Raw genomic sequence first — 17,443 nt, 5'->3', positions numbered from 1 at the left:
AAAAGTTTGTGGTACACATCCTCCTTTCATCTAACAAGAAATTATCCACAGAGAAAAATTCTTACGTCTTGTTTTTTTTTTTAAATTCTAAAGTACTTCAAATATGATACCTCTCCTTAAATAGATCAAACAGAACGAGGTTGAAAATTGTTCGCATAGAATTACCTCTATCGTACTATTTTTAAATTACTTTCGCAAGGAAAATCGTTACGAAGTTGTCTGAATGTGGAGAAAAAACGTTCACCGATCAGAGAAAAGAAACAACGAGTTAAACGGGACTAAATACTCGACCTGGAATACGAGGAAGAGAGAAAATCGTTGAGGTATTTATTTTCGACCAATTAGCGGGGATTTCTCGACTGTGGCATTTACTGCCTGGCAAGTTGCATAACTCGTCGACGAGACGAGACAAGACGAGACGAAAGAAACGATCGCAGAAAGAACGCGAGGCTGACTCGGCGAAAGGGGTGGAGACCGAGACGAAGACGCGCCTCGTCGGCGCACGACACCCGTGTCTTCCGTGTGAGACGATTTTCGTCGACCACGTTCCAAGAGATCTCGATTTTCGAGTGCAGTCTCTCGATTGGGACAAAAAAACGATTCGGGGAATGTTTGTGAGCTGTTGGCTCGTGAATACGAGCCTTAAAATCAGGAATGCATGGGTATTTTTGAGTTGAAATAATAATGTTTCTGAACTGTTTGCTTGTGAATATGTTATTTCAAGTTTCTTCAAGATCAGGAATATTCTTAAATTAAATCAATTTGCTTGTGAATACACGCCTTTAGGTTAGAGATACATGGGTATTTTTGAGTTCAAATAATAATGTTTATAAACTGTTTGCTTGTGAATATGTTACTTCAAGTTTCTAAGGTCAGCATTCACATGGATATTCTTAAATTAAATCAATTTGTTTGTGAATATATGCCTTTAGATCCAGAGATAAATGGGAAACCAGAAATAATATTTTTGAATTTGGGCAATGGTTCCGAATTGTTTCCTTGTGAATACTTACCTTTAGGCCTTCAAAATCAAAGATACACAGGTATTTTTGAGTTTAGACAATAAAAAAATTGGTTGGTGAATATTTGTGAACTGTTTGCTTATGAATATGCACCTTTAAGTCTTAAAAATCAGAGATAAACGGGTATTTTTGAATTCGGGCAATGTTTTTGAACTGTTTGCTTGTGAATACGCGCCTTTAGATCCCTAAGATCAGAGATAAATGAATATTTTTGAATTCAGATAATATTTTTGAACTGTTTGCTCGTGAATACGCGCCTTTAGGCCTTCAAAATCAAAGATGCACAGGTATTTTTGAGTTTAGACAATAAAAAAGTTAATAAATTTGCTTATGAATATGCGCCTTTAGATCCTTAAAATCAGAGATAAATGAATATTTTTGAACTGTTTGCTCGTGAATACGCGCCTTTAGGCGTTTAAAATTAAAGATGCACAGGTATTTTTGAGTTTAGACAATAAAAAAGTTAATAAATTTGCTTATGAATATGCGCCTTTAGATTTTTAAAATCAGAGATAAATGGGTATTTTTGAATTCGGGCAATGTTTTTGAGCTGTTTACTTGTGAATATGCGCCTTTAGATCCCTAAGATCAGAAATACATGGGTGTTTTCGAGTTTAGGCAGTGTTTATGAACTATTTGTTTGTGAATACGCGCCTTCAAGTCCCTAGGCTCAGGGATACACGAGTATTTTAGAGTTTAGGCTATGTTTGTAAACTGTTTGCTTGTGAATACGTGCTAAGATCAAATATTCACGAATGTTTTATGTATTTTGAAAGCAGATTTGAACGTTTTGAGAAATTTTCAAATTGTGTTAAAATCATTGTTGAAATAGCAAATATTTCATATAAAAATATTGTATCATGGAAATTATTATCGTATAAAACTTATATAAAATTAAAGGAATGTAATAATAATAATGTAATGGAAACATATGAGATTATGTCTAAAAATTTATCGAATCAATGATTGTCGCAATTTTTGCACAGCATTCTATAGAAATCGTCTTTTCAAAGCACTGTGGTATAAAAATTGATTATATAAATTTCATGAAACTTTCAATCAATTATATTGATATAATGATATAATGATCACGTAACGTTGATGTATTCCAGTTGACATACTACGAAAAAATTACAAAATAGTAAATGATATCCTCAACACATATTTCAAACTTCTTAATCAACAGATTGATCATTTAATAAAATTTTCGTTCATTCATCGCTCGTAAATTTTCGTGAATAGAAAATTCGTTAATAACATGACATTTCTGAATGATTCGTTTCAAAAATTCTACAATGTATTATATTTCTCGAATACTAATGGAATACTTGATAAATTAATGCATTCAAGTTTCTGGAAAAACACATTACATCATATGAATCCTCTCTTCATTAACCAATGACGTAGATATATCATTATTAGAAATTCATATTATTTTTTTATTTCCTTCCTTGTCTTGATAATGCAAATTGTTTTGCTTGAATTATTAATCTACATATGTTATTAGATAATTTGTGATAATACGATAATTACGTTAGGATATTTTTCTTATTTAAAATTGTTATTGCAATTTATTGAATTTATTATATTCAAAATATTGTTCAATCAAATGTCGATAAGATGAATAGAAATGATTACAATAGACAAGTTTTTCAACGAAGTTTATTTATTTTGATTGCAAGTTTTTTTTTTATTGTAATTATTCAATAAAATTTATTTGTTTTTATCACAATTTTTTTTTGTTACAGATAACATTTTCATATGTCTCAATATAACTTTAATCAATACCAATATTTTATTATTGATATATAAACTATTAATAAAATATTTATATCATATCGATAATTCAGTCACAAGTCTGTGATGAATTGTATAGCATAAAACCATTATAACAAAATTAAAAAAAAAATGTATAATTTATGAACTTTGACTTTAACTTTTTAACTTTTTGAATTTATTAACTTTAAGATAAGTTGAAAGTATAAATAGCGGTGATGAAAATATAGATTTCGAATGTAATTCAGGAGGAAAAGATAAGTTAAAATTTTCAAGCAATATATATATATATAAAAATTATGGTACATAATTTATCTATATTATAAATATATATGATAGATAATTTTCTTACATTATGTTTTATGTTTATGTTCACCTAATTTTATAATAATTTTTTTTTGTTTTTGAAATAAATATATTATTATCGATATTAATTGTATGTTTTTAAAATGCAAACATAACAACAATTTTACTTATATGACTCATATGATGACTCAAGCAGCTATATGATAAAAACGATTTTCTATAGCCGATGAACCAAATGAGTCATGGCACTTTTTTAAATAAAATCATGTTAAATATGTTTACATCACATTGACATTTACACAAATAATTCTGTTGTTATACTAGTTTTTATTAAAACTGAAATATTTCTAACCATATATAGATACAAAGAATACTTGACAAATTGTGAAATATAAAAAGAAATCAACATTTTTTTTTTACATGTATAAAATTTGATCTAATTTAAAAAATGCAAAAATGCGTTAACAACAAATGAATAAATATTGAGATTGAGCAGGACATTTTATTTCTCGTATTTATTCACAAACAAAACAGATTAAAAATATTAAAATTAAAACGTAATTAATTTTTATATAAAAGTTCTATACAATTAATTTAAATATATTCAATACAAGAATTTAATAGATTCTGTCAATATTTTTGAATCAATAAAGATACAAATCTTTAAGCATCTTGATTCACGAAGAAATGAACTGGTTTCATGATAAAAACAGTCTAAAAACAAATTTATTATAATTTAATATTATAAATCCTTCAGATTAATTCTTTATTTGTTATTCGAATAAAATTTTGTACGTTATTTTCCAAGAATTTTCGTTCATTCGTGATTGCAGCTTCAAATCTTTTGGGACAAGCATAAACAAATTCTCTGACCATTATTCGAATGTTCAAATTTAAGTTCAACTTAATTTAGAATCCAATACAATAATATTAGAATGTTAATATAAGCGCAAAATAATAATAATTTGCAATTTGTTTGAGATTCATCATATTATTAAAATTTAATTTTCTCTTAATTATTCATTTTTTTTTTCTTTTATTTAAGAAATCGCAAAACAGAAAGAAAACCGAATATTCAATTTCAATACCATTTTTTTTATATATATATTCGTACAAATTACAATATAAAATATTTGATTAAAACTTTTTTTTTTTTTAGACTATTTCGAGTTAAAACATTAAGAGGAATTTAAATTCGAGCACTCGAGACAAATGTAAACATTTCACGAAACACACTTTCGATAAATATAACACAAACTCGTGACTCGTCTCAAATAATTCAGATAAGAGAAATATTCGAATGATACTATTTTTGCATAATCAATATTCATATTTAAATTCTGCTGTACATCGTAAACATTCTAAATACGCAGCCTCGAGCGGAAACGAGCCGGGTGGTCCGTCGAAATTCTACACAGAGCGTGACGTCGCGAATTTGCGTCTGCCAATTATCATTTCCGTGGAAAATACGTTCTTCTATCCACCAGTTGAAGTTTATGCACCATTTCCGCCGACCGATCGGGCTTTTCTCGACATCCGGTCGACGAACTTTCGAATTCCTTGGCGCGTTTCCCTTCATTAGATGCGCTTAAGTATTTCCACGCGGCCGGCTCGGTCGGTAATTATCGACGGAGCTCGAGGCGAGATGTTTCGCGGAGAACCGATCGAGATTAATTACACCAATGAGATCTGCGCGGTCAAATGAAATTTCGATAACGAACCGTCGCGACACGAGCGGAGAGGGTCTTTGCCCGATCAAGATTCAACCCTCTCGAGTTAACTTAACGCTTGATTCGTGGTCGAGACGCAATCTGAGAAGATGTACACCGTGCTCCAAAAATTCTTCGTTCCAACGGAATAAGAGGGAAATTTAAGTAAGAAAAATTATATTATTTGATTGACACGTGGAGATTTCATAAAGGTCAACTTTAATTTTTTAAATGAAACTAGATAATCCTGATTGTACCAATCGTATTACTCTATTTATGTCAAAAAATTATTACCGTATAAAAGAGAAGGAAAGCATAGATAGTAGAGTATCATTCGTGTTGTATAATAAATTTCAATCAAAAAGATATATCCAACCCCGCGAGCGAGATAATGACACAAGAAAACCAATGCCGGTTCAAAGTCGGCCATCGGGGGAGGGGGATCTTGGTGCACGTCGTGAGATTTACTGGATCGAGATTTCGAACCGTCAGACGAAGGGGAAAGCACGAAAGCAATTACCGTCGTTTCGGGAGGATCAACACGAACCGAAATTTAATTCGGTGCCATCACCGGCCTCTCCAGAGGCTTTGGATGGAAAAGTCGGTCGGTTTCGAAACTCTTTTTTTTTTTTTTTTTTTTGCACGCGCCTATTATTTCCCGATAGATACCCGGCGTAATTACGCAAATGAATTGAAACTGAAGGAAAGAATCAACCGACGAATGATTCCGCGGCTCGACGCAATTACTTGGCCGGATAAGAGGAAATGGGGATACGAGGGCAGAGAATACGAGCGGGTTTCCGTCGGAAAGCGGAGCACCGCCCTCTGGGAAATACGTCTTGCATCACTGCCAGCGAGGAAATTTAATATCCGAATCGACGTTCGCGCCGGTTGACGCGAGCCTGTCTCTTTTCACTCCAGGCTATCCGGCCCCGCTTTGTCTCTCCTTTCTTACGCCCTTTATTTCGCTTATGCTCTATTGTGTACGTGTGCGTGTGTTTACCGTTAGATGTACAGGGTGTCGATATATTCGTGGATATATATGTATAACATTGGAAATTCTCTTCGATTCTTCAAAACAAACAGGAAAATGTCGGTTGAGATTTATTTAAGAGCTCTGCTCAAGGAGTTTGAAGAAAGCTGAAGCGAAGAATTGTCAGTGGACAATATCTTTTGTGATTTTGAAAAAAGTGTTTGTCAGAAGGAACAAATTAATTCTTAGATTTCTAAGAGTTCACAATTTTATTTTAAAGTTAAAGAACGCGTAAAATGATATTTCAGATATACATCTGCAAGAGAGAAGGAAATATTTTAAGTTTAATAAATATTTTTATCTTTCGGAAAGATATTCGAAAAGAACGAAAAAGTCATAGAGTTAAGAAAAATTCTCTCCCATTTTGAGAAAATTCGATAGGATCGAAATCTTATTTCGTGGCAAGTTATCTTTTTGCTCTCGCGGCCGTTACTCGACGGAGCAAATTACTTTTCCCGATGAGAAAGATATCGCTTCCGGGCACTTGGCCACGCTACAAACACGAACAACAGTGGCCGCGATTAAGGCGTCGTTAACCGCGCTAACACGGTATATTTGATTGCTATCCGCAGCCATCTCTTTGTATCTGTTGGCAAAACGACGAAAATAAAGTTTTCCGCGATAATTTACTACGACATTCAGCCATGACGTTGGAGGAGATTGTTTGTAATTCGTATTCACGAAACGGAATGGGAGGGTGGGGGAGTTTGAGAGGTTTCTTGGTAAGGCTAATCGCTCGGTTAACCTTTTCGTGGACAAAATATCCGTGACACCGTAGACTTTTATGGCTCCCAATGCTAGTTTAGAACGGTGTTCAAAGAGATATTTTTTACAGGTGATTTTTGATTGGATTATCATTAAAAATAACAGTTATTTTTTTTATAAGTGAGAGAGCTATTATTTTATTATTGGTATAATGTAAATGTATTAAAAATATGCATTCTTTCATAGGAAAGATTAGATTAAGTATTAAGTTTAAATTATTATTATTGTTAAATTGAAATTTCTGATATTTTTTTTATTATATCCCTTTACATTTTATCGAAGTTTTTAAAATATATGTAAATCCTTTAGATTAAACGATAAGACCATTAATGGATTTTCTTTATCTCATTAAATTTATCTTATATAAGGACGGATTAAAAAATAGTCGCGGATTATTTGACGTTTTACGAAGAGAAAATTCATCAAAAAAAAAAAAAAAAAAAAAAAAGTTGGAAAAGAATGCTATATAAACTTATTATTCATTAAATGGATAACGATTAAAATGTTCCAATGGAAAATTGAGAATTGAAGAATTAAAGAATTAAAAATTTTGACAAATTGATTTTTCTCACTTTTATTGTGCTATAAGAAACCAATTCAAACCAATGATTTAAAAAACTTGTGGAAGATGATCGAACGTTCTTTTCAATTGGAAAACGCGCTTTTTCGTCGGCTGAACGTTGGATAGACGGATAGATGGACGTTTTTCGCTACTGTCGACAGGCCAAACCAGTTCACTCCTTCGGATCGTATTTCATGTTATCGATCGGCTTACCCTATGCACCCTCGTGTATATATCGGCAGTTGCAAGAATGTTCATCGAAACGATATCGATGCATCTCTCTAATTAATATTAATCTTCGAGCGGTTGTTCCACAACGGTTTATTTCAATTTTTGCGGATTTCGTTGTATTTAATTTAATTTTATTTTATTTCTTACTCTGCAATGCATAATATTATAATTATATTAATGTAATAATAACAATTGTATGTGTATTATAATGTAATAATATTGTTACATATAATAATATAAGATAGAATAGAATTATGAGACGGTGAATAAAATAATATTCATTTATATGAGATAATAATGAGATTTTTAACGATGATTAAAATTTAAGCAAAATGAAGATTACTATAATATAGCTTTTTTTAACAAAAAAAAAAAAAAAGTTCAAAAATTTTTACGTGTATCAATTTAAATCAATTTCATCACGAAATTTATTTTATGATTTTAAAAAACAAAAAAAAAAGCTAATAGTTTCAAAATATTAATTAGGAGATTTAAAGTCTATTATCTATCTATCAAATAAATTATAATGATCATTCAAATACCATGAACAAATTGAAAAAGCCTAAGTAATTCGAAATTATGGATCCAATATTTTTTATCATATTTATGAATATTGTGATTATAAAATATTATAAAATAATACCATTATATTTTATTATATTGTGAATACAAAAAAATCACAAAATCGAAAATGAAATTCTTTTTTTTTTTTTTTTACCCTAAATATTTTTACATTAACTTGGAGAATCACGCTCTAAATTTTCGAATTTTACCTGTGTACTTTTGATATCCCACGTATGCACCTACACGTTGTACATATGCATAGCCGAAGCGGCAAGACGATGGTCGAAATTTGTGGTTAACTCGTGCATTTCTATTTGCCGCTACTGGAACGCATAATCCGCAAGAATGCGAATGCGAGACGAATGCGGCAGAATGGAAAGCCACGTGAAATCGCGTTAACTAATCCAAACGTGGCCCCCACGTCGCGAAGTTACACTCGATTAACCCTTCCGCCGTGGCAACTTGAACTTTGTCTCGAGCAAGTTTCTTGTCGGCGCGGAAATCTCTTTATGTGCATCTTCTTTGCATATAGAGAGCTATATTTGTTGTATTTATGGTTGGAAGAAAATCCTTTAACGTAACCGAAAGAATAAAAACGTAAAGCTGGACCGGAAATAAAGCAAAATAGAATAAAATATTATTGTAAAAATATTTTTTAAATACGTATTTCTATTGGAATTATATCGTATCATATTTTTAAATGATAAAATTAAAAGGTAGACGAAAACACAAGATTATAAATATATAAAAATAAAAGATTTAGAGAAGAGACGAGGATTCACGAGTTTTTTCTTTTCTCTTCTTTTAATTACAGATCTCGCTCGCTTCGGATTCAGCCGCTCAACGTCGACCTTTCACAATGGCCGCTCGTTTATGGTAAGTTTTAAGCAGCGGGAATATCTTTCCTGATTTAGATTTGTAATTCGCGAGACGCCGTCCCCAACCATTTTCTTCGGACGAGACACGGGCCTTAAATCATACCTATCCACGCAGGATTTCCGACATTCGCGTCTTCGCCTCCCTTAAATCCTTCTTATCCGATGAATTATGCCGGCGTTAAAACCGTCTAACGAATTTCGTTGAACAAGCGCGTGCGCGTACGCGTTGGAGATGATCCAAGGTGGTAGCGAGCGAAGGAATGCCGTCTGCGACACGGCGACGAGGGAAAAAGAAAGAGGAAGAAGAAGGTTAGCGGAAGGAAAGCGAAGAAACGTGGTGGTCGTTAAATCTTTCGGATACCGCGGCTTCGATGAGCCAGTGTTTCCCAACTAGTTCTAATCGTCGTGAAAGATCTTTATATGGAAATTTTAGTTTTAATACGAAAATATTTATCATTGTATTTTATCCGTGTGTTATTGTTATTTTTAGGTTAGGTATCTATGAAAGTTTTTATAGTTTAATATATTTGTATTAATTTGATTAATAAGAAGATGGAAAGATCTGCGTTTTTGCAATTATTTTTGTTTTGTTACAATTCTTCTCTTTTTATTATATGAAACGAGAGAATTTTCTTGATTGTTTGATATTTAGTGATATTCTTCGCATTCTTTTTTTTTTTATTTTCAAACAAATAATAATATTATAAACTACTGAAAAATATTCGTAAAAATAATAAAATTATATCGAAATATGTTTTGTTGTTATCGCGTAAAACATTAAATGTAATTTTTCTTGAAAATATGTACTTGAAAATTAGAGTTAAGTTAAATTGCATGAATCCTATGGCATAGGACTTTTTTTTATTTTATAGATTTTCTTTTTTCTTTATAAGGGAAAAAAGATGTCAGAAGTTTTATTATTTTTTCAATAATCATTTTATTTGTATAACATAACATAAAACTTTTCGTTTTTAATATGAAAGAAGTCTGACACATTCCCAATATTGTAAATATCGTTTTTTAAAAGATTATCGAGTAAAACAGTACAAATTATTACAAATAAGTTGAAATTAAAATAGTTCAAATTAATGTGAATTGTAAATTGATACAATACAAAGTAGGAGAAAATATAATATTACAAAATATTTGAAAAGATGACAATTTTAAATTTTTAGATGAAAAGATAAAAAATTCTCATTAGTCTAAAATTATTCTCGCGTAAAAATTACTCGCAATTCTATTATTTCATCATGTATTGAAACGTATCGCCAAAGATATTCATTCAAGATAACAGAAATTTTATCTTGATTTTTCACAAAAAAAAATTACACTTTATTGAATTTAAAGTTCTATAATAAAGAAAAAGAAATGTTTCTCTCTCGCCTGTTTCATACAATTACTATTGACTCGATACACGTAATATATTCCAATATATTTCAATATACGTATAATCGAATCACGAGAACACCTCTTTTCCATTTTTTTTTTTTTTTTTACAAAATTAATTCATACATAAAGAAAATATTTGCACCAAATTTTTATCGATCTTAAATCTCCTATAAACAACACAACAACAAATATTCATTCCGAATCAAATCGAGAAAAACGACTTTTTCCCATCCCTGAACCAACACGTGGCGCCAACTTCCGGGTAATCGCGTAATTAGTAGCAGGTGTCGAGTGAAAGATTCGAGCAGCGCGAGATCGTTCGCGAACGAACAAAAGAGAGAAGGTGGTTGCACTGACGTGGGCAAAAGTCGAAAGAGGGAGGGGGGAGGAAGGATGTGACAGCAGCCGAATTGGCGGCCGTCGTTGCAGTTGGCATCCGTGTCTGCGTCGCTCTCTATAAATAATTGGGGGAATCCCGTGGCGGCAGAAGAAATTACCGCGAGGTGAACGCGGCACGATGTCGTCGAAATATTCGCGCGACTTCTTCTTCCCCTTCGCCACCGCCTTCTTCTAATTTTGGCCGCGGCCGACGAAAACTCTTCGACCGGCGCGCTCCCGTCTCCTTTTTCTTTCACGGCCGAGAACGTCTGCCCGACTTTGCTCCAATTTCTATTTTCGCCCGAGACGCCGAAACTTTCGGCGATAGATACCGTTTCGCGATCCTCTCCACGCGAAAATCGAGACGTCGGGGTCGTTGTCGCGGTCGGATATCGAGAGACGAGCCGTTCGCCTCGAAAAAGATTAGAGTTGAGAGCCAGGCTGGTGGAAATAAAGTATCGAGGGAGAGAGAGAGGAGGATGTTAGAAGAAGTCGAGCTATTTTTTTTTTTTTTTTTTATATTTATGATTTATGAATAAGTTTCTTTATTTCAAATAAATACAATGATTTTCTGAATTTACACATTCTCATTTTCAGATACTACATGTTATTTCTGTTTTAAATATAAGATATCCAATCTTGCTTGGATTGCAAAAAAAAAAGTTTTCAAATTTCCAATTCTTAATCGTTAGATGATATACAGGGAATTCATCGTAAAGTAATTGTAATATAAAATAAATCTTAACGTATTGAAAGTTTTATAATTATTAATTATTTTTATCTTGTAACATACTTTTTTTTTTGTTTTCATTTACTGCTATAATTTAATCCAAAATAAATATTTTTAAAATATAAATTGTATTACAACTTCATTTGCTGTCAAAATATACTATTATTTCCAAAATTCAAAATTATCCTCAACCACCACATAAATTCGTAATAATAAAATTTTCAAACGAATATCCTCTAATTGAAGAATAAATTTAGAAATCTTAAATCGACACGACCTTTCAACAATTGGAATCGCTAGTTCACCACACGGTAGCAGTTATAACCGACCTACGCTACTGTTTGAAGTACTATCTTCGCCTTATCCCCTATTTCCCCAGCCAAATCGAAACATCAATTTTCGCAAATAAAACGAGAAATAAATCTGGCGATCACGATTCTGCAACTTCTCTTCCAGCCTCGTCTAAACGACGCATCGATCATGGGGGATCAGTGTAGAGCGATCTCCCTCGAGGGGAGAGAGCGTCACGTTTCCCCTTTGACGTGCCACGATTAGCACTTATCTCGGCTAATCGGTGTTCTGTGCTCCTCTGTCGCAGACGAATCCGGCGCGCATAAGAAGCGAGCAAAGCGGCGGGGCGGCGGCGGCGTCGTCCGGAAGCGAGGAGCAGAGAAGAAGCGGCGTGGTGCCGGCGCCGGTCCCAACACCGGTCCCGGTGCACGTGCCTCTCGGACCGAGCAGAAAACAGGGGCAAGAGGCCACGTTTCCTTTCGGCCAGGTACGCTCGCACTACGATCCAAAGTGGCTAAGAGCGTAAGTCCTCACCGAGTGCACCAGGAGTGCTCGAGCGGAGGGGAGGTGCAGGTACAGGTGCAGCAGGAGAGACGAGCACCGAGGCGCATGCCTTACCTGGGGCCTGATATGACAACCCGGCTGTCCGCCATGTTTTACACGGTCGAAGTCGGGGACACCAGATTCACCATTCTCAAGCGGTATCAGAATTTGAAGCCGATCGGTTCCGGGGCACAGGGAATCGTTTGGTGAGTATCCAAGTATTGGTGAGTCGCAGTTGTTTGTTCGATTCTCGAAGAGATTAGTAAGAAGTTAGTAGATCGACACTGTAATACGAGGGGTCAGGTGGTCTTGTAACATTTTTATATTATGAAAACGATGTACATTGGTGATTTGGAATATTTAGCGAATAAATTATTAACAGTAGTAATAGTTTATCGAGTTTTAATTATATAGTTACGGAGTTACGAAAGTTGTTCAGTCTTTTTGTTAATATTTCTTAGATACCAATTACAAGTCCTGTCTTAAGATGTTAAAATCCTGTCTAAGTGAAGTGAAAGTCCGTTCCAATTTAGGTCAGATATTGCTCTTACACGCGGTTAGATATCGGCAATTAATTCCGATGTCCATTATTACAGATCCAAATATCCATTATGACGTCTCTGTAGCATTCGCTACATTAATCCTGAGAAAGATAAGATATTTTATTGAGCAGAAAGTGTTTGAAGGCTTCACAAATAATAATTGAACATTCTCTGTTGGTGATAAAGTATATGCATTGAGAGTAAGTTAAATATTCGAGACTTTAAAAATATTTTCGTATTATAAATTTCAGTAAGAATGAAATGAACTTTATTTTGAAATATTAAAATTCGTTTGGAACGTGTACTTTGTGGATTCATCTACGTCAATGCTGTTATACAATTTTGACGTAGAATTTTTAATTGTCGAAATTAATTGATTCGAGAGTTATATATTTATAACGTTTCACATTTTGGTACGTGATTGAAGAATGAAACACACGTCAAATTAATTAAAGATCTATATATATATGATACAATAAACATATAATTATTATAATTATTTATTCAATAAAGAAAATATATTGTTAAATCGCACATCGGATCGCAATATTTACTTAAAATTAAACTTAGATATTTTATAACAGTTCTGCCAGTATGATTCCAATTTGAAATTTAGATTTTGACGCGATTTAAGCAAAATGAAATTTGAATTTAGCGCCGACGTTTCGTATTGAAGTTGAAAAATTCAATATAAAAAATAATAAATTTAAAATTTCATCCGTAAATAACTTTTGTATACAAAAAAATATACCAGAGATAATTAGAATTAACGATATCATCATCAAAAGTATTTCATAATTTTGAAATATCTTATTTTAAAAATAGAATACTTAAACGTTGAATCTTTCACAATAATGGACAAAAAGTAAACTCATTTTGACAAGTGTCATCCTTTCAATTTTACTTTATTTACGTAATCAAAACGCAATTAGAATTCGCTTCAGTAAAACATAATTATGACCAATTATATATAAGTACACGTATATTTACTTGGACGTTGTTTGTTTCAGCGCTGCGTACGACACGGTGACAGCGCAGAATGTCGCGATCAAGAAACTCTCGAGACCTTTCCAAAACGTTACGCACGCGAAGAGGGCCTACAGGGAGTTCAAGCTGATGAAGCTGGTCAATCACAAAAACGTAAGCTTTTTTCCCTCCGTGTCGCGATAAATCATGCGATTCGAAGATTATTCTTTTGCCGGCAGATAATTGGTTTGTTGAACGCGTTCACGCCACAACGGTCTTTGGACGAGTTTCAAGACGTTTACTTGGTGATGGAACTTATGGACGCGAATCTATGCCAGGTAATCCAGATGGATCTGGATCACGAACGTATGTCTTATCTGCTTTATCAAATGCTGTGCGGCATCAAACACTTACACTCGGCCGGTATCATTCACAGGGTGAGTGATTTCGTATTTCCGGTAATGTTAAATCGTTATGTGTTATTAACTCGGTGCTTCTTGTTCATTACTGGCGGCCAGGATTTAAAGCCGAGCAATATAGTAGTGAAGGCCGACTGTACATTGAAGATTCTCGATTTTGGCCTGGCCAGAACTGCCGGGACCACTTTCATGATGACGCCATACGTTGTGACGCGATATTACAGGGCGCCAGAGGTGAGAATAAGGAAAAATAAATTAATCGTGCAGGATAAGGATATCACGTCGGGATGAGTCTCTTCGATTAGGATGTATAAACATAAATGGAGAATAATAATAATCGAATGTGAAATTTAATTACATATATTGCTTCGTCTCCTCTTAATCCGTTAACCGTATAATATTATTTTAGAGATGAATATCTGTGTGCGCAATTAAAATTAGAAGAAATAACGAGTATATTTGTCAAACAGAAAATAAATGCATTTACTGTGAAATTAAATTAAAATAAATTAAATATCTCTTAGTAAAGTCTCTTTCAGTAAAATTTTAATTCAAATTGTAAAAGATAATTTTTTTTTTTTTTTTTTTTTCGTATAACGAAATATTCATCATAACGAAAGAAATAACCACTTTTTCGTGTCAAGTATACTCCTCGAATGCAACAGTGAAAAAGTTAGATCTCAACTTCTTGAACCGATCTCGTCCGATTTTTACCGAGCTGACCCGAATATTCCGAGTAAAATTTTAATCCGAATAGCAAAAGGTAATTTTATTTCGCAACGAAATATTCATCGTAACACAGAGAAGAAATTGCCACTTTTTCGTGTCAAGTATATACTCCTCGAACAGAATAGTGAAAAAGTTAGATCTCAACTTCTTGAACCGATCTCGTCCGAATTTTACCGAGCTGACCCGAATATTCTCACTAAGTTTTCGCCCGATTTCATCCGAATTTGCCCGACTTGTCCCGAGCTCAGAATCTCGAAAATTCGCACACGTTTTAACAGAGAGTCGCGCGTTAATTGTTCATTCACACTCGTTACGTACCATGTCGTCTCGCAGGTGATACTCGGGATGGGATACAAGGAGAACGTGGACATTTGGTCGGTCGGGTGCATAATGGGCGAAATGATTCGGGGTGGCGTCCTCTTTCCCGGAACGGATCACATCGACCAATGGAACAAGATAATCGGTAGGTCGCCGTGATCGCTTCCCTCCGTGTACTACACCCAGGAACGTGCGTGCTTTAACACGCGCGGCTGGACGTTGTTGCAGAGCAACTGGGAACGCCGGCGCAGGAATTCATGCAGCGGCTCCAGCCTACGGTCAGGAATTACGTGGAGAACAGGCCACGGTATCCGGGATATCCGTTCGACAGGTTATTCCCGGACGTTCTGTTTCCATCGGACTCGTCGGAACACAACAGGTTGAAAGGTAAGCTTGCAGAGAAAACTCTTTGTCATAAATTATTAAATTAGATATATAATAAGAGATAAAATTATTTTCTCGATCTAATTGGATGTCTTATGTTAAATTGTGTAGTTTTTCCATGAAACGTTTGAAATGAAATATTTGAATATTATTTTCAAATCTTGCTCATCAAACAATCATTATTATATTATTTGTGTTAAGTTTTTCTTGATGATACATATTCTTTATATTCTCTGACTATATACTATTTTCATTGATTGATATCAGAAAATTCGAATCTCTCCAACAATATCTAGAAAATTAAAATGATTTTATATAATAATTTATAACATATCAATCTTTTTTTAATATCATTCAATTAATTATGATGATTGACATTTTACTTCAGTAAAACTATTTTAACGATCAATCTAAATATATATATTTTATTCGAAATAGATCCAGCACTGGATTCGCTACCTCTTTACTACGCTGCTCCTCTTCCATGCGTTTTTTTCTTTTCCTTTTGTGTTCCAGCTAGTCAAGCCAGGGATCTATTGTCGCGCATGCTCGTGATCGACCCCGAACGACGCATCTCCGTCGATGATGCTTTACTACATAATTACATAAACGTGTGGTACGACGAGGGCGAAGTCAATGCCGTAAGTGTCACCGATTCGTCGTTAATCCCGTTAACTATTCTCGCAACTTCACTCACACCTCCCTCTCCATCTTCCATTTTATCCATGTAAATGTTTCGGGGGGTGGGATGAAGAGATGGTGGTGGGAGAGAGAAGAAGAGTATCGACCGATTCGAGTCGCGTTCCATCGAATACGTAGTCATTCCTTGGTAAAGGATGGAAAAGAAGAAGACGATGATTGTTAGGCAGTATCGCGTTTGTTACAGCCTGCACCAGGCCCGTACGACCATAGTGTCGATGAGAGGGAGCACACGGTGGACCAGTGGAAAGAGCTGATCTACCAGGAAGTGATGGAATACGAGACGAGCCATAATCCCACGACAGTAGCTCAAACGTCCGAGAGCGGCGAATCCCGGTAGACACGCAAGAACTACTTGCCATCTTTTTGCGTCAACGACGCATCTAGACTGTCCGATCTGTTACACGTACATATATGTATACACACGCGTACACGTATCCCTCCCGTACACAACAGGCATGCATACACAGAGACACACACACACACACAAAACCGTATTTCAATATAAGCGTGTGTATATCCTATGTATGTACGTATATATATACATATATACATACACATATATGTAGTATATATATATATTTCGTGGAAATATAAATGAGATGAGAAATAATGATTAGAAATCGTTTACGTCCATGGGAATGATGTACGTTAAACGAAGCGCCGTTTTCGTTCGACGAGGCCAGGAAGAAAACAGGCGAGACGAAATGAATAAAATTGGAAGTGAAGAGAAACAGGAAAGAAATATGTGTATGTGTGAGAAAGAGAGAAAGAGAGAGAGAGAGAGAGAGAGAGAGAGATCGAAAGTGAGCGAACGATAGTGTATGAAACAAAAAAAGGAAAAAAGTAATGACAGAGATAAAATGAAAGGAAAAAAAGATAATCGACGAGAAAGAGAAAGATAGAAAAGATATGGGGTAAGAGAAAAACGGGAGAAAGAGAGAGAGAGAGAGAGAGGGGGGAGAGAGAGAGAGAGAAAGCTGTTACTTGAGAGGCATAACGAGCGCGCGTTTGCGAAAACGAATTCAAGATAAAAATCAATATCTGCAACCAAAGCATCGACGCGATTCGGAGGTCTGCCAATCTGAACGCGTTTATTCGACAAATGGCAACGCGCAATATGTTCGTCATTCTGTTTCCGCTCGGTCTTCTCGCTCTACGTTTCAGACATTTGTTCCCAACGAATATTCTCCGTGACCGTGAGTTATA

General features: G+C 34.4%; 1 protein-coding gene and 1 long non-coding RNA gene across 10 annotated transcripts in view; one reads left to right on the top strand and one right to left on the bottom strand.

The window, feature by feature from the left end:
* The window catches only part of bsk (mitogen-activated protein kinase dJNK), a 123,363-nt gene extending 106,516 nt beyond the window's left edge, over positions 1 to 16,847 (top strand). For 8 of the 9 annotated variants that reach the window (XM_012493748.3, XM_031919877.2, XM_086913901.1 and 5 more), the window contains 9 exons: positions 8,783 to 8,844; positions 11,942 to 12,383; positions 13,730 to 13,859; positions 13,925 to 14,122; positions 14,204 to 14,338; positions 15,167 to 15,296; positions 15,380 to 15,538; positions 16,052 to 16,176; positions 16,422 to 16,847. In XM_012493748.3, the coding sequence (XP_012349202.1) occupies positions 12,244 to 12,383; positions 13,730 to 13,859; positions 13,925 to 14,122; positions 14,204 to 14,338; positions 15,167 to 15,296; positions 15,380 to 15,538; positions 16,052 to 16,176; positions 16,422 to 16,574 (1,170 nt within the window). In that variant the 5' untranslated portion in view covers positions 8,783 to 8,844; positions 11,942 to 12,243 and the 3' untranslated portion in view covers positions 16,575 to 16,847. The remainder of the gene's footprint in view (positions 1 to 8,782; positions 8,845 to 11,941; positions 12,384 to 13,729; positions 13,860 to 13,924; positions 14,123 to 14,203; positions 14,339 to 15,166; positions 15,297 to 15,379; positions 15,539 to 16,051; positions 16,177 to 16,421) is intronic. The other variant, XM_086913903.1, reaches the window with a different exon arrangement.
* Positions 15,697 to 16,631, bottom strand: LOC147656668 (uncharacterized). The gene is made up of 2 exons (XR_015293993.1): positions 15,995 to 16,631; positions 15,697 to 15,827 (listed from the first exon to the last, which is right to left on the bottom strand). It is a non-coding gene; the product is annotated as an uncharacterized LOC147656668 (long non-coding RNA).
* Positions 16,848 to 17,443: the final 596 nt, after the last annotated feature.

Source organism: Apis florea, unplaced genomic scaffold (genome assembly GCF_048593485.1).
Source record: "Apis florea isolate Af1SG1 unplaced genomic scaffold, ASM4859348v1 contig_3517_pilon, whole genome shotgun sequence".
NCBI lineage: Eukaryota > Metazoa > Arthropoda > Insecta > Hymenoptera > Apidae > Apis > Apis florea.
This window is presented reverse-complemented; position numbering and strand designations above follow the sequence as displayed.